We start from the raw sequence: 18,083 nt of genomic DNA on the forward strand, positions 1-18,083 counted from the left end.
CCATCACCATTAAAATGAAGGAACTGTAATGACCTGCTGTTGTTGTGGTTAACTCACAACTTCTTTCTCACAGTGCAACAGTACTGACAGACCTGTTAATAAGAGGTGGGAATACAGGCAGTGGAGAGGATGCTGGCATCAGTGTCCTCTGAGTGACTGTAGCTGTGCTAACCAGAAGTTCTAAGCATTGGGATCTCTGTTGTGTACTAGCAGTGCTGTTGATTGTCAGAACTGAATGTAGGAGAGACTAAATAGTTTATCTTTCAGTGGTACAGACCTCCAGTTCTACAGATTTCTCATTTCTGCTACAACAGTTCCTGAATGGTGATCACTGGTGAAATTCCTAGAACCAGTGAGATGCAAATGTGAAGGAAAAGACACTGAAAATCATCTGCTCTCTTTCAGACTGAGGTATAGCAGCTGGACACGGTGATGAAGCAAAGGGCATCCAAAGTGATAGATAATGAGGAGGAAGTTTTTCACACAGAGGGTAGTGACACACTGGAACATGTTGCCCAAGGAGGCTGTGGATGCCCCATCCCAGGAGGCATTCAAGGCCAGGCTGGATGTGGCTCTGATCAGCCTGGTCTGGTGGTTGGCAACCCTGCACATAGCAAGGGGGTTAAAACGAGGTGATCACTGTCCTTTTCAACCCAGGCCATTCTATGGTTCTATGAAAAAGGGTGGCCAAACAATTCCCATTTTAGTCGGGAGTGCTTATTGGCATTGAGGCAACGTGTTGAGGAATCACCTCTCTCCATGACGTGCTGCTTTGCTCATACTCAGCACAGGGCTGCCTCTTCCATGTTATCAAAAAACTTTTGGCAAGATGCTCACAAGAGAGCATGCATAAGTTTGGAATGGCTCCATGGAATGAGGTTTGTGTCCTTCCTGCCTCACTGAACAGGCCATCTCTTCAGTAAGATGCTTGGAGAAGGCTCAGAACACACCTCTGAGAAGGAAGCCTTCACTAGCTATGTGGCTGGTCTGGTGGAGTTTTTCTCTGAGTGTTTTCTTTATAATACTATTGCATATTATTGCTCTATCAATGGAGTTTTGCACTGGGAAACATAAAGCCTTTCTATAATGTTTTTTATATTGTTTAAATAAAGAACAATTAGAGTCCCCTGTCTAGAATTAGAGGTCCTCTGTGCTAGATGCTATACAGAGTGAAGCAGCTTCCACCATTCAGACAAGCTTAGGGTATGAGCAAGGGAGTACAAAGGGCAATGAGAACTGAGGGAATGGGAGGAGTTAGGAATGAGAAGTTGTAGGTGCTCGGTGACAAGGAGAGCCCCAAATCTGTGCTATGATGGGTACTCAAAGAAACAAAAGCCTCCACACCAGCCTTTAGGCTTTACAATGCGATGGGAGTAGGCAGGAAACCCGGACGGAGAGGGGCAGGGGAGGAAAGAGCATGCAGAGGGGAGGGGAGTGAGGTTGAACTGGCATGTCAGGGTCTAACAATGACCCATCTGTGTCAGGAAAACAGTCGTACTCAGCAGGGCTATTTTTAGGGGAATCCACCCCTTGGTCCTTCCATTCTCCCCACCCCCAGCCACTCTTTTGTGCTGCATGGCGCCTGGAAGGTCAGTGGAGATTTCAAAGCCATGGGTAGGGAAGAGCTCCACACCACGAAGGAAATGCAGTGGGGAGGGGAGAGGTGGGTGCCCAGAAATAGCATGCATGAAGCCTCTGCATCAGGCTGAGCCTGGAGGACAAGAAGCCTCACGGTCAAGGCTGCTCCCCTGGATCTCTGGTTGCTTCTGGGATTATGAATAGCCAACCTGTGCAGATGAGGAGGAGCACACAGTCATTACCCATGCCATGTTAATCCATATACACGTGTGGGCTTGCAGGCTGAAGGGTGAGCAGCTTGTTGGTGAGGAGGTGGCCCACCAGCCCACCTTCATGCTACTATGCTGTCTGTAAATTCCTGTTAGAGCTCCTGCTTGGCCTGGTATTGTTTTTATTTTGCAGACTCACTTCCCCCCCCCCTTTTTTTTTTTGCCAGCTGTTTCAGCTTTGGACTCCTTTTTATTATTCCATACATGTGGCCCAAGCTCTTCTCCTCTCTGGCTTTACCATGTTTTCATCTGAGAAAGCTTTTCCAGGAGGGACACTGGATTACATCTTAACCCCACTGCTCACCCCTGCTATTGCAGACTTCCCTGCCTCCCAGACTGCACAAATCCAGGCTTCTTATTTTTTCCTCTGTGGAGGAGAACATCGCCCCTTTCCCTCAGAAAAATCCCCTGGCTCAGCACTGATTTCAGGCTGTGATATGAAACGCTTAGTTAGTAAAGCCTCCCTTGTTTGGTTCTCACTCACCTTGCCTGACCTCCTCCTCCCAGCCTGGGCTACCCGGGCAATCCCTTCTGTCCTCATGCTGAACCTTGTCCCGCTGCAACACAAGCCACCCCGCCATGGCTCAGCCTCTTCTGGTGCTCCTCACATAGTAGCAGGACTCTGCTTTCACCTTGCCTATGCACCCCCACAGCATTTTGGTCTTTGGGCATGGTGATTCCCAGTGGTGAAGGTGCTCTGGGTTCTCAGCATCATGCGAGATGTGAGTGAGAGGATGTGCTTCCCACACAAAGGGCAAGGAGATGGGTCTCTTTTCCTACAGAAGGCGGCCAGGCGCGACACCCAGCTCTGAGTGTCCTGTTGTCTGTCTGACCTGTTTAAAGCCTTGGCAGGCAGGCAGGCAGGATGTCCTGTGGCATGCGATGGGTTTGGCAGCATGCTGTTACAGGCAGGGATCCTGATGTGAGGTACTGGGAGAATCCCAGGTTAGATTCAAGGCATTTTGAAGTGTTGTGTGGGCTTGGAGGGATCCTGAGAACAGCCATTGGGCTGGTGGAAAGAACTCAGAAGCAGGAGGGTGGGAGCTGACAGGCAAGACAGCTTCTCTCCGATACCCTTCTGCAAATCATCTTTCCGTCAGCCAGCTATAAAACAGGGATAGTGGTGATAATTACAATGATAAGCTGCACAATAGGATTTATAATTGCTCAAGGTCCTTTACTAGGACTGGTGGAGTATTTCCTCACATGCAATGTGATAACATTCAACCCTTTTGAGGAAAAAAAAGTCACCACATAAAGGGACAGAAACTGGAAGGATTTTGGCAGCAGAAGGATTGCAATGGAACTTGGTTTATCAGAGAAACATTGTCAAAAGCTTGTCAGAAGGGGTGTGGGTCTGTGGGAGGAGGCCAGATTTCTGTGCTGGTGGGGGTTGAGGTAGGAGGGATTTTGAAGGAGTCCTTTGCAGTGTTTCTTGGCCAACTTTCCTTCAAAACAAAATAAAATAAAACCCCCCAAAAAACTTCTTGGACCGATTATGGATGTTTTTTAGTGAAAAGCTGCAAGGACTTGTTTCTATTTGTTCATTTTCCTCCGAGACCCACAGAGTGTTCTGTGGCATGGGGCAAGAGGGGGCAGCGAAACCCTTGGAGATGCTTGCCTCCCTTTATGGAGCATGCACACTATTGGCATCCCCAGTCCTGGAAGGAGCACTGAATTTCTGGGACAGAAAATACAGAGAAAACCTCAGGGACTGCTCTCACAAGCAGAGATGTGTGTAATGCAGAGAGGTGTTAGATGGGTGCAGGATCTGGTGCTGATGGAAGAGCCATCCCATTTTACTTCTTGTCACACCTGGTGATGCAGCTTCTTGCCTCCTAATCTCTTCTTCAGCAAAGGGCAGCTTTTTCTGTGAGCTGACCGTGCAACACAGGAACAGCATCTGTTTCTGCTTGCTGAGAGCCAGGGAGGAGGGAGGAGGGTTCCCGCCTCCCTGTCTTTCATTTCCCAACTTTCTGTTCCCGTCTCATACTTTACCAATCCCAGCCCATGCCTCTGGAGAGGAAGGCATACCCTGAAGGGATAGAACCATGGTGGAGGAATGCACTGGGACAAAGGAACTGACCAGTGATGGCAAGGATCTCCTGGCCTCCCCTCTTGGGCCTTTTTGGGGCTGAACCTTGTCAGCGCAGGAAGCGCCCGACCACGGGCCTCAGCGGTGCCGAGGGAGCCGTGATTTCCTCCATCAGCCCGTTATCTGCCCATGGCCGGGGCAGGCTTTCCCTCTTCCTCCCCCGTCCTCCAGCCCCTCGCTGCCTTTCCTCAGCCTCTCGCACACAAATGCACTTTACTGCCAAAAAAACGTCCTCTGCATCCCTCCACCTCCCCCTCCCGCTCTGCTCCTCCTGGGCGAACTTCCTTTCAGCGTTTTTTGTTTTTTTTTTTTTCAGCTGGATAATCCTAGGATTTGTCAAAGGGGGGGAAAGGAGGGAGAGCGGGCGAGGGAGTCAGGACAGGAAGCTGGTTTCTCATTCCTCACGCTGTCCGACGGCAGGAGGAGGGGAAGGGGGGGAGCCAGCGAGGAGCCTCGCACAGGCTCTTCCCCAGTCCCTTTCCATTAGTCCGCTGGAGGACCCACTCTCCTCCAAAAGCTGGGAGAAGGAAGACCAGAGCGGGACACTTACGGCTGGCGGCAGTGACAGCCTGGCTGACGAAACCCAGAAGGGTGACTGCAGAGTGTCCCAGGGCTGTGCTGAGGGACAGAAGTCCCCACTGCTACCACCGCCTGCCCTCATCTCACCAGCTCGGATGCGGGCACCCGTCCACCAGCCGCTTCCCCTCCATGCGAAGCCTTCCGGGAGTGAGCTATGATTGCTGCTGGGCAGCCTCCTTGCACCCTGACCTTCCCCTGCCACCAGAGCAGCCCAACATCTGGTGGGGATTAATGCTGATTTCTCTGTTCGGACGCCGTGTGGGACCCCCGATGCTACCTCCCAGGAGCGGGACGTGGGCGGTGGTCTGAGAAGAGCCAGTTTTTGTTATCCCGCACCAGGCCGGGGGGTGGGGGGGAAGGCAGGAGGGGGGCGAACCTCTTTTGGGACTAACCTCATGAAGAACAAGGGAGCCAAGCAGAAACTCAAGAGGAAGGGAGCCGCGAGCGCATTCGGCTGTGACCTGACGGAGCATCTGGAGAGCTCTGGGCAGGATGGTAAATGCCTTTTTATTCTTACTTTGGTTGCAGAGGAGTAGAATGCGCGTCCTGGCTTTTGGGTTTTAGTTTTCATCGGCGGGACTGGAAACTGAACCTTTCCCAAAGGTGAGGGTTAGGCAACCTGGATCTGTTTTATCTGTGGGAAGTGGATTCACTGCCCAGGCACTCACAATGAACGAACAAGTGGAGGATTGCTTTGGTGATGTGCCTGCATGGTTCTTGCATGAGAAGTGCAGTGTGTGGGGATGGGGCTGCATCAGTGCGGGCACAGATGGGCCCCATGCACATTGTGATGCCCTCTCCCATCCCCTTGGCCATGGAGAAGGTGGGCATTAGGGAGCTGGACTTGGATAGAAGCATGTTGCCTCCACTCAGACCCAGTATTCCTGAAGTCTGTGGGACAAGAGCACAGCAGGGCCTGTAGAGGGGCTGAGGACATCCCATCTGCCCATCCTTGGTTCCTGTGTCCTTTTCCTGGGGTACTGAGGCAGGACAGAAGCTGGAGGTGGTGCATGGCTGGGTGTGAGGTGTGAGGGGCAGCTGAGCTAACATTTTCACTGCACTGCCTTCTATCTTCCCCTCTTCTCCTCCTCCCCTCTACCACTCTGCTCCCAAATATGAGATCGAAACATGGTAGCTCAGATAAGAGGTAACTGCGATAAGATTAGAGGGTCCCAAGCTGGAAGCAGTGACTCTTGGTTGTGGGAGGATGCACGGTGATTTTTCCAGCTGAAGGCTGGAGGACTAGAGAAGAAGCAGAGAGTTTGACTTATGGAATAAGGAAAGATAAATACACGCCTGTTCCCATCCCTGATGTTAGTACTCTGTGCCAGTTGGAGTCAGTTAACTTTTACCGATGTCAGGCTGCTCTAAGCAGGAGAGCTTCCAGCAGCAATGTCAGCGCTGTGCGGGCAGGGCTGTACAATCGGGTCTTTCATTTGCTGATGAGCATGGCTGATGGAGTGAAGGGAGCAATAGCACTGGCAGCGGGATGGACTATATAGTGGATGTCCTTTCCACGGCACTGGGAAGCGGACAGAGCATATATCACTGAGATAAAATGTTATATACATGCATTCATTCAGGTATGGGGGAAAGCCAGTCATTCAATTTCATTGTGAGCCGACAGTAACAATTACCGTATCCTTTAACTTATATAGCTCTTAACAGGCACTGAATCGAAGCAGCCAGAATAACAGACTTAATGAACTGATACTGCTTTGGCAGCGCAAGATACAGCTAGATAAACTCCACTCGGTGCTTATGTGAGCGGCAGCGGTGGAGGAATAATTTACAGCTGTTTACAGGAACAGTGAAAAACAGTGTGGGGAAGGCAGGTACAGGCACTATATTCAGCTGGATCATCAAGGGGGATTTTTAAGGGAGAGACATAATTACTGTAGCTGAAATTAGGCCAGAACAGCAAAATTTATTACCGTAAACCCCGCAGTTCTTTAAAATAGTTTGTTTGGGCGCAAGAAAGAAGGGCATTGTCTCATCTGTGGGATGGTTCATAGTGCCAACCTACATCTCCCTCAGTGTTGAGGAGAACCAGGGAGGACGTGAAGTCCCTTTTCCCCTTTGTACAGTGCTGCTATTTGCTGAATAGCACATCCCGTGGCCCAGTGCTGTGGGATCCAGAAATGAAAGACTCGGTTGTTAGAAGTTTATTGAGAAGTAAGTTGTGTTGGATCGGTAGGAATGTAACCAAGAGTGCCAAGGTGGCCTTTGGGAAGAAGAGAATGTTCAGATGTCACCAGCACGTCGTGAATTTGCAACCTGTACTTTATGAAACAAAATCAGAAGAGCAATAGAGCATGAGAGATGGTTGTTTTGGGGGTAGTTACATCGTCCTGCCTGTTCTCAGAGACAAGCCAGCACTTCTGCAGGCAGAGGCTTTGTCACAGATGCAAAGCTCTGACACTCTCTGCTTGAGATACGTGTGTTTAACTGGTGGAAGCAGGCTCTGTCTGTTCCCTTCTTGGAAGCAGCACTGGTACCTGTCTATTCATGGAAGCTGGCAGCATTGAGGAGGGGGAGAGCACGTCAGCTGCTCTCCAGGGAAGGGTTTGCGGTGAATCTTTGTGAAAGCAGGTTCTAGGACAGCCAATTCAATCTGCCGTTTTCCCTTGGGATGAATGGCCAGCTGTTACAGACAGGGGGTGCTGTGTGGTACGTGTGATGCTCTGCAGAGGAAATGCACAACTTGAGCTCCTGAATGCTTGTGGTTGTTGAAGAGCGGCTTGTGCTTTCTGCAAGGACCTTAGTCCCTGTGTCCCTGCCAAATTCCAGTGGAGAGAGTTATGTTCTGCTTAAGGTATCAGCATTTCCTCTCCCGTCATTTAACCATTTAATAAATAGCTGTGGTTCGCATCAGAGGTGGCTGCGTTTCAGTGGAAGGTGATGAGATCCCACTGCTCCCTGATCAGAAAAGCTGAGCCCAGTGTAGCGAGCCTAGTAATGAGCTTTATGATAATACAGTAGAAGCTGTGTCAGACTTGCAAACAGTATTTAAGAGTGGTGTAGATCTAAATACTTCATCAGGTTCACTGGGGGTAGTTCAGGAGATTACAGACTGTTAGCCCTATGTTGATTCTTCAGATCTGACCCAGCTTAGTAATGTGGACAGATGTTGCTGTCTGGCGGCTGGTTTGAAGCTCGGCTGCCTTGAATTTACCACATTTCAAGTCAGTTCCTGTCACTGCTGTGTTTGACCCTACTTGGCCTTTTCCTGCCAGCGGTCTAGACACAGAGAGCTGTTGTGCTCCTTATGGGGGCTGACTGTTATCAGTGCTCCCAAGCATCTGTAGTCATGAGTCAGGCCACAGAAATCATCAGATGAGACAAAAATGGGCGTTGGATTCCTTAACTGCTTTCTGTTTTCTGAATCTTCAGTGCTCTGAGTTACGTTTTCAGGTCTTTCTGTTGGCAAGGGGGCTAACTCTCTACTGAAATGCTTCTTTGTGTTGGACTTGGTTAAAGTGTTGTACTGCTGCAATGGATCTAGTGAGTCATTAGCCCCGAAGGGTTAACGTTAGAGCCTTATTTTGTCCTCCTGATTACCATCCAGGTGTCCAGAGGGGAAAAGCACGTAGTGCTTCTGCTGAACTCAGTGAGAGCCACATGCTGGGACTCTGGTTTCCTTAATGGCAACTATTTTATAGTGATGGGCGGGCCAGCAGAGAATAGGTGATGCAAGGCTGTGCATAAACCTTAACTGAGGCGAGACAATCTGATCTGCTTTAGAAAACAGTCAGAAACAATGGTCTTGATTTTGGGCATATCACGGAATGTTGCAAGAGGGGGCTGAAAAGTTCAAAGCTGTTAAAATGAGAGGAACAAAGAAAAAAATGAGATTAATATTCCCAGTACTTCTAATGTGGAAGACTCAGACTGGGTTACGAGGTACTCAATCAGGTACAACTTCCATTCTTTTTAAACAGCACTGACCACAGCATCTATAAAAATTGGATTGTGCTTGTAAAAGACAGTCTGTTCTTTTGCATTGGAATCACTCCTGACTCAAATGTACCTTTGCATCATTTGTTGAGAGCCAGGTAGAACTCAGCAAAAAGGCTGAGTCTTTCTCTTCCATCTTAGTATGACGAGCAAGGATAGGCTATCAGGACAGCAAAAGGCCAAGCCTCAGTCTAGGCACCTTATTCTCAGCCTGCAGGTCCGATTGGCACGTCCTAGTCTCCCCCATCAGCCGTTAATGCTGGTGTCACTGTACCCCTCTGTGGTTTGCTGCACATCTGTTTCCTGCCTGATGTTGTCTGGTTGGGATGCAATGAGCTCAGCTTTTCCCCTTAACCCCCTCCCACACTCCCCGCAGCTCCCACAGTGGCACCCAAGCACTTTCTGTCACATTGCCCAGCACTGGTTATTGCCTTTGTTTGTTGTTGGCTGCAGAAGTAGGGCTGCTTCACTGGAGGAACTTTGAAACCACCAGACCCCTCATACTCTCCTTGCCATGGCCAGGCTCCTGGTCAGCCAACATCATTCCCTGGGGGCACAGAGGGAAGGGAGCTGTGCTCTGCAAATGTAGCACAGGGAGACGTTATCAGCCTTTTCAGAGGCTGCTCCTGCCTTGTCACAGCTGCATCGGAATGAAAGAGTACGAAAAGTTCACATTTAGAGCTAGTGGTCTCATAAAAATGTAGCAGTTCTGGCTGGCACTAGTTCCCCAAACAAAATTCTAACAGCTTTTGAGAGCTGCAGCATGTCAAGACGTTACTGGAGGACTGGCAAGGGTTTCTGAAGGGAAACAGTAGCAATAATTTAATGGTAATAGGTTTGTCCAAGGAAAGGTGGCCCTAGTTGCTCTCTGTCTGGTTTGGGACAGCCTTGCCCGGCTCTGATGCCATGTATTTCATGATGAAACTGCCTCGTCTGAGCTCAGACAGATGAGAGCTGCCACTCGGGAAGGAAGTTTGCTTTGAGGACAGGATCCCTTTGGAACCAGCCCTCAAACCTGCAGCCCAGATGTGGAGCAACTTTTCTGGGTCACAGAGGGCTTTCCTTCCTCACATGTGCAGCTGCGTGTGTCTGGGATAGGAGCAGGCAGGGCTGAGCATGGGCGCGTGCAAAAACCCAAAGCACACATAAGTGTGTGGCAACTGGTGTGTGCTTTTGCCTAATGCTGTTGAACATCTAAGATTTACCCCACATCACAGCGTGAATTTCTGGGCTCCAAAGTGGAATTAGATGCTGAAGAATTACATTGCCAGGAAAGATGCATTTGTGTCTGCTTACTTTATTTCTTTTCAAGCTGCTCTCGTGTTGACATATTGAAGTGAAAGCATGCCCTTGCTTTTGATTAGGTGCTTTTGGTTAGTGATGCATGCAGAAAGGCCTGGGAAAACTGCTGAAGGATCATTAATGGCGATGTGGAGGAAAAAGACAAGGCCATTATTTTAAAGTCTCCTTGGTAAAATGAAAACGCCACATGCTCATTTAATCTGCTGCAGAAGAATGAAGAGCTGCCTTCATCCTGCTCTCGAAATTAGAAACTGTGGCACTGGGGAGTTCTGTCTGAAGAACTGATCTGAAAAAGAAACCTTTCTCACTTTTTGCAGACAGGTTGCTCTCAATCCAGATCAGCTCCCTAACCCACATCGTTGTGGGGCTATGCAAACGCTTGTCACCTGGGTGTGGGAAGAAGCAGCAGGGGCTGGGAAGAGAAAGGGACAAGCAAAGCCTCTTTGAGTTGGCTGGGAAGGGACTGGATGTGCTGCTGCAGTCTGCTCTGCATTTCCCACTGCAGACTTGTGCTCTGGGGTGTCTGCTCCAGGTTGGGAATGTGTCTTCTGCATGTTAAGGCTGCATCCCCTTATCTTTGTGATGGGAGCCAGCAGGACAGCCTGGCTCTGAGATTAGAGGCAAAAGAAAGGGATGAGCATATGAATTGGAGGTGGGCTAGGGCCACCATTCCAGGGTGCAAGGCACGTGTAGAGGACAGAGAGGTGAGACGCTGTGCTGTCAAAATGAAGAGCGCAGGGGGAAAACTGTTAATAACAGAGTTTGCTTTTCTCCACCCACTCTCACAAGCGGAGCATCATGTTATGGGTCCCAGACATCAGCCTCTATGGCAACAAAGTGAGAGCAGCAAGACATTGGGAACAACGGGAGCAGGAGCCATCTGTCTGCTTCTGCAGCTCCACTGTTCCTCCTTGCTTTGGACGATGTTTATGTTACTTCCTCAATCTGTTTCTGGTTCCTGAGAGCTGGAGATTTGTGTCCCCGTGCCATGGTGTTACTGCAGATAAACATTCATATCGAGCTCGGCTCCTTGCACTGTACTGACTTTTTGTTGTTAGCTCTGTGATTAGCAGAGAACTCTTCCATGCTGCTTCCTGCTTTCCCTTTCCCTCACCAAGCACTGCAGGAGGCACACGTGTCATCTACATGCCCAGCCTTCTCCTCCATCCTTGGTGAGCAGCGTGAATCACATGTCTTCCCTTCAGATCCTAGATGAAAAAATGTTCTTTGATTTCTCTTTGTTGGTGACAGCTGATTTCACCTGGATGTGGGGCAGCAGGGATGGTGCCTGTGATGTGACAGCTTGCAGTGGCTCAAGCAAATGCCTGTGGTGGATGAAACGCTGGCACTGAGTTAGATGGATGTGCAACACAGCTGGTGTAGTTGTGAGAACAAGTGATCTGAGTGATCTCAGTGCTCGGTTCTAAAGTTTTCAGTGTGGACCTGGTTCTGCTTTGGAGAGTCTGTTGCGCCCATAACTCAGATTTTGCGTATATGACACAGCTTTACAGCAGCAGCATTTGCTGACAGTCAGGGCTGTGTCAGACATATGATTCAGTGTTTCTGCTTTAACAGTGCTGGGTGTGGGGTGAGGTGGCTTTCACACTGGCCACCCATGTCACTTCTTAGACCGCATCTCCGATCTGCATCAGATGTTGTTTCCCTACATGTGAAATATAAATTGAGGGTGACTAAGAGGAGAGTACTACCGGTGTCTGCCTCCAGTCTTGAACCACCAGCAGGGGTTGGGTAAACTTGTGACTTTGACACAGCAACCTGCGTGTGGATGTGGTGCTCAGGGTTGTGGTTTAGTGGTGAACTTGGGTTGATGGCTGGACCTGATGATCTTAAGGATCTTATCCACGTTATTCTAGGTACCTAGCACAAGATCAAAGCTGCTGACTGGCTCCACTGATAGTTATTTTAAGGGCAACTTTCCATCCAACCCCGGGGCCTCAAGCCCCAGTTATCCTTTGTTAGTATGCCAGAACCTTCGGCTTCTCTGCTGATAACTTCAGTGGATGTGTTTTGCATTGTCAACACAAAAAAAAATCTGCAGCATGTTTACAATGGACACAGACAGAACAGAGCAACAGAAATTGAATTTACTTGGGAATTAAATAATGTGGGGCAACTGTGCTGACTGTATTATTAACTTTCGTATGTAATTCAATAACGTAGCCCTCTGTTTTCTATATTTAATCTGAAGCCACAAGCAGACTTTCTGGTATTCTGCACCAGTGTGACAGTAGATGTGCAAGTGCCTACCATGGGCTTGAGACTGATCTTGTTGTCACATGCGTAGCCCTTGCATGTAATGAAGTTAAAGGCACTGATAGAGAACTTTAGCCTCACTAAAGAGCCAAACCAATGCTCTTATGGTGTATGGGAATGAGGAGTTGAGTCCCTAACCCTACAAGTCTTTTGGCACGCACCACTGAAGCAGATAGTGAGGTCCTATTTTGACTCACCCTCTTGCCTTAAACATACCAGTGCTGAGCAGATGGGAAAGCACATCTCCCTCCACTTATTATTAAGTAATGCTCTTCATGGTTTTTCTAATGCTCCTAGTAATGTGCATGGTTTCTGTCAGATATCGGCCTTGGCCTCCCAACATAGGCTGAAAATGCAACTGGGGCAATACTAAGCATCCTTTCTGCTCTGGTTAATACTAAAAATGAATTACCTTTTCAGAAAGAACCCTATTCTTTAATGCTTTCTGCAGTCTTGCTGCTGGCCAGCCTGAGCAAGTTAATGTACGCTTTATAGAATAGGCTGATATGCTGTATCTTATGAAAGCTATGCATGCCTTGGGTTAATAGAATGACACAAGCAGCGCTGAAAGGCAGCACATCATCCTCAGGTGTATACACACGGTCATGGAAAGCTGAGGACTGGTGGTCTTACTCGTTCCTCTGCCAGTGACTATGTTATGTGTCCTGCTCCATCACAGGGACTGGGCAGGGCATGGAATGTGTGTGTCCCTATGCAAGATGCTCAGCTGTGGCTGCTGCTCTCCAAAATATGCCCCAAGCAGCTGAGCTGGGTTCACGGCCATTTATCTCCTCCTCCTCTTTGCCCTCTTCTATGCTCAAGGCTCAGCTAACTAAATGCCTTTGGAAATGCTATTATCTTCTGTGCTCTCTGGGGCCAAGAGCAGCTTGAAGATTTATCATCTGGAACAGGAGGCTTTGTTTCATTCTGTAAAGCACAGAACAGTTAAAGAAAGAACAAAAACTAACCCCCGAACAAAATGCAAAACTCTCTCTGCATCTCATGCACTTTTTCTGCTTTCTTCCACCTGGGATGGTGTGTACATTTGCTTCTGCAATGTGATTAAATGCTGTCAGGTGGCTAAATGGTTAGAGGAGGTGTACCTTCATCTCTAAAACAGGGAATGAGCATCCAGAGGGTTGGGGGACATTCCTGCTCTAACTGCCAATGTAACTTGTTTCCCACAGATGACAGACAGGAGGTTGGCTCTGGTACAGCCTTCATTTAGAGAATGTCACTGTGGTTTTCACCAGACACAGCAGCATCAGTGCTGCCTTTTTTACCTGAAAAGTGCTGACGTGCTCACAAACTGTCCCTAAATGTGGGATGCAGGGCACAGAAGGCAAGATCCAGTCTAGAGCTCTGCAATGCTCATTGCCTGTATTCCTCGATTCATCAAAAATGCTGATATAGCAAACCCAGAACACTAGAAGGAAAAGGATAGGTCTGCCATCCTAGATCTGAGTATTTCAATTGGGATATCCTTGCTGCTGTAAGAGTTCTGCATTTGCCATCCCTAGCAGTGAGTGTGACTGTCTGTCCTGCTGCAGACAAGTGGCTTGGCAGCATAGCAGGGCCAACCTGTGCGTAAAAAAAACCCCTTGCTCCATGTGCACTTCATGCTTGTTTTTCCATTTATCCCTGCAGTCATCCCTTGTGAGGCTCAGTGGTGTGATGGGAAGATGAGCCCTCTTTCTGGACCCTAGAGCCGCAGTTCATATGAAATAAATAAGCTGTCAGCAGGTCTGAATTGCTTTCTTTCCTTGTGCAAAATGAGAGAGGGGAATGGCTTCACCATTTTGCTCATTTTATCTTCTCTACTTGCTATTGCATTTGCCTCACCCTTGGTCTGGTCAGGTAGTCTCAGATCCACAAGACACTAAATGAGAATGAGCTCTACTGAGAGATTTATTGCACCTTCTGCTTATAATCAAGCCAGAAAAACAGTGCAGCAGCCTTCCTTACTTAATCCCATCCTCTCCTTTCCCATCCCATTCCAGCTGGAAAGCAGAAGTGCAGCCAGGTAAAGGCATGAGGTAAAGAAAAGATAAAATAAATGGCCTGGATCCTCTGAAGAGACTGTGGAGTTTGCTTGAGCTGACAGCTCCAGGTCACAGAGAAGGCAAGGGGGATTCTCCCCCATTGCTAGCACTTTTTGGTTCCCCTTCCTTAACTCTTTAGTTCTCTTTTTTTTTCTCCTTCCATTCAAATACCTTCATTGCCAGGATGGCAGTTTGCACACTTTGCCAAAGTCAATATATCAAGGGTCTGTGCCTAAGGCGGGCTTAAGAGCAGTAAATGGGAAGGGATGGTTTTGATCTATTGACTCCATTATTCTTCCTTCCTGGCTCCATTGCGAGTGTCAGTCACACGCTGCTGCCTGAGGTCTGCTATGCAAAGCCACAAAAGGGCTCTGAGCCAGGAAATTCAGTTCCAGATCCCAGCAAGGCTCAGATCTGGGATCCCACCTTGGGTTTGGAAGAACCTGCAGGAAGTCCTTCTGTGGCCCCGGCCCCAAATCAGACAGGCACGGGGACATGGGCACTGCTATCAAACCTGCTTCAGAGCTAGGGAAGTGTAACAAACACAAAGCAGGGTTAGGACTTCTAATTAGTCCTCATTTCTAGCCTGCTAAAATACCCATCTGTCACTCCACTTCAATAATGGGATTTGAGAAGATTAACTGGATATTGCTTAGGCTCCTAAACATGACAGCTAAATAAGCATGCTGCTATTCAGCCTCAAGCCTTGCTCGCGGCAATTATAGCCTAAGCAGGTTCACATCTGATTAGTGCTTGCATGGGAGTTGCCCGTGAAGGTCTGCTGCATGCAGTGGGTGGTGATTCAGGAGATGGCAAGCTTAGCTTCACTCAGCATCTCCTATGGAAAGGCTCCATTTGGACAGAGAGTAAAACAGGGGTACCAGACCTTTGTTTTTTAAAAACTTCCAGTTTATCTTTTGTTTCTAGGGGAGAGGGACCTTTTCACACACGTACATACTGTACTGCCTCCTTCCCAAAAGCAATTTCAGTTGGAGCTGTGGTTTGTTTGGACTCGGTGTCCCATACTGTCACGTAGCTGGGCTCTGCCCAGTTCAACAGCTGCCACCTCCCAGCCTGGGAGGGTGGGTGGAGTGAATCTTGTTTTCACAGTCTGTGAAACATTTCAGGATATAAGGCGCTCATTAAATTATTGATGTTAGCTCTTGGCCACTAAAGACAAACCTGAACTGCAGCACTGTAGTTTTTGAAGCTCAGCCCTGCCCTAACAGTGGTTCATAGAATCATAGAATCACAGAATCACCAAGGTTAGAGAACACCTCCAAGATCATCCAGTCCAACCATCCACCTATCACCAATACCTCCCACTAAATCATGTACCTTAGTACAACATCTGAATGTTTCTTGAACACCTCCAGTGACAGTGACTCTACCACCTTTCTAGGCAGCCCATTTCAGTGCCTGACCACTATTTCAGAGAAATATTTCCTTATGTCCAACCTGAACCTCCATGGTGTAACTTGAGGCCATTCTCTCTAGTCCTATCACTAGTTACATGGGAGAACTCCCACCTTACCACAGCCTCCCTTCGTGTAGTTGTAGAGAGCAATAAGGTCTACCCCATGCGCCTCTTGTGACAGATCTGAACTCACTGCAGGACACCTCCAGGCACAGTTCAAGCACACTTAACCAGCCCATATTATTTCAGAGATATTCTAGCTTTTAAGTCTCTGCAGTAACACACATCTCTTCTGTCCATCATGGAGGCAATGGCCCCAGCACCCTCCTTCCTGGGTTAGGCTGCATGCTAATAAGCCTGTCTGGCCTGCAGCCTGACAGAGCCATGATTCAGCAGCCAAACAATGTCTGATTGTCCCATTCCAGCAGCACAGGGACAGTCCCCAGCATGTGGGCTCTGCGTGGATGAAAGCTGAGTTCCCAGATAGGCGCTGAAACTGCATTGAGCAGGGGAGGAGGCGGAACTCTACCAGTGACCTGCCACGAGCTATGTGGCTCATTCTGCCATTGCACAAGGCAGTGAGGAACACCATGGTGGCATCACATGCCTAGAGATGAGGGCTGCTGGTTCTTCCTTCTGAGCTAAAGACAGGCCTCTACCCCAGTATGTGCTGTTTTATCTTGGAGCAGAGCATGACATTGACCAAGTGACTTCTGCAGCTAGGAGATAGAGAAATGATCCAGCATCTATCTGAGCTAGCAGAAGGGATTACCTAAACTGGAATTTGGCCAGGATGCTGTCTTTATTTCTGCTAATGTTGCAAAAAAGTATCGCTATAAAAACTTTCTGCAAGGTTGCAAACTTGATTTTATAGCCACCGATTTAGAAGGGGGTCTATGCTTACAGCACAGCTTCCTCTGCATGTCGTGGGACATGGCTCATTACTGGCTTATGGAAAGGACTGCCCCTACGAGTCACTGGCAGCCATTTCAACTGATTCTGATTTGGAGACCAGGCCCAGCCTTAGGCTGTTGATAGAAGGTAATGATAATGCATCCAAAGGAACAGCTGTGGGGGGAGGAGTGTGGCAGAGAAATGAAAAACAGACCAGAAGGAATGAATGTGGAAAGGGAATGAGGGTGAAGATGGAATGGAGAAAGCATGTGAGGAAATCCCAATATGCTTGAGCTGGAGAAGGGCAAGGTTGGAAAAACCAGCTTGGGAGCAAATCTGACCATATGGAGAGTGCCAGTGTGTGGGATAAGAGGGAGGAGCATCAGTGGGTGTAAGATACAAAATTCTGGCAGCTTTTCAATGGGGGTAGACCAGATAAAGAGAGGCTGAGCTGAGCACAGACAGCCGGGAATCGTGTTCAGCACCAGCTGCCGTCAGTGAAGGAAGATGCTCACAGAACCAACGGTTCTTATCTCAAACTCCTCTTCTAGATTCTTATGCAGGACTGATCCAGAAAGAGTGATGGGGAAATTATGCCTGGCTCCTTTCAACCAATGAAACCAGCTTGGATTTGGAAAGTAGAGACGCCACTGAGTTACTGCATTGCCAGTGATTTGGTTTTTCATCAGCTCGTTGCATTTTTTCATTCTCCCTTTGGTGCCTAATTGATTTTAAAATGAGCTTCATTCTCTGAACGGTTCCAGAGTCTATGGGCGTGAGCAACAGCAGCTTTGTCTCGCTTGAATAAGCTCTCAATACTTAATGTTTCAACATGCTCATGCTAGGGGCACGCAGTACATCAGCTTCCTTCTTTTTGGAAGCCTGTGCAATGGTGCTATGAATCAAAACTTCTCCGGTTTTACAGTCTTCAGCAAGTTCCTGCGTTTAGATTGCGCAGCCTTGTACCAACATCGGGTCTTGGCCTGACGCCTTGGCCAGGAGCGGCAAAGGCAGAGAGCTGGCTGACTTCTACGGCAGCACTGTAGCTATTAAAATGTAAGGAAGTTTGATTAAGCATGATCTCAATGCCTTTTTCCTGCAACACCCCTTCTTGCGTTTGCAATGTGTTTGTTAGTGTCTCAAAGCCCTTAGTTCAGCAAGATCCAGCAGTCAGAAAGACAAAGAAACACAGCTCAAAAAAGCAACTCCTTGGCATTTGCCTTTGAAGAAACATAGAGCATGAAAGGATTTTTTCTTGCTTCCTCTTGCCTCGCTTCCCCCAATCTTTGTTATTCCCAGCAACGACTGCCTTTATTTATTTGCCTCTATTTACTTGCTTCTTCCCCAACCACTGGACAGACAGAGGCTTCAGTGGGGAGTGGTCCAGCCCTGCTGCTAGAGAGGGTGAAACAATGGGGCTTTAAGTGGGGTTTCTCCAGGTTCCCAACACAGAACAGTTGCCTCTTTCATGAAGCGCCTGTGGGATGAGCTTGGGATTGCTACACCCAAAGCATTTCCATGCTGCAGTGGCTCTCCGCAATGAAATGCTGCTGAGAACACTGCCTGCAGCGCCCCGAGCTGCTGGGGTGTCCAGTTGTGAGAGCCTCTTTCTTCCAAGCCTGTGCTGTGTTTGCTGTCCACATGCAGTCTGGGAGCAGCTCGAGTCTGGAAAGCGT

At 48.5% G+C, this 18,083-nt stretch overlaps 1 protein-coding gene across 1 annotated transcript in view; it reads left to right on the forward strand.

Moving 5' to 3' along the window:
• Positions 1-4,302: 4,302 nt before the first annotated feature.
• ARHGAP31 (Rho GTPase activating protein 31) overlaps positions 4,303-18,083 on the forward strand; it is a 55,614-nt gene continuing 41,833 nt past the window's right edge. The window contains exon 1 of the mRNA XM_015876217.2: positions 4,303-5,016. Within this exon, the coding sequence (XP_015731703.1) occupies positions 4,917-5,016 (100 nt within the window). The 5' untranslated portion in view covers positions 4,303-4,916. The remainder of the gene's footprint in view (positions 5,017-18,083) is intronic.

This window comes from Coturnix japonica, chromosome 1, assembly GCF_001577835.2.
Source record: "Coturnix japonica isolate 7356 chromosome 1, Coturnix japonica 2.1, whole genome shotgun sequence".
In the NCBI taxonomy this organism is placed as follows: domain Eukaryota; kingdom Metazoa; phylum Chordata; class Aves; order Galliformes; family Phasianidae; genus Coturnix; species Coturnix japonica.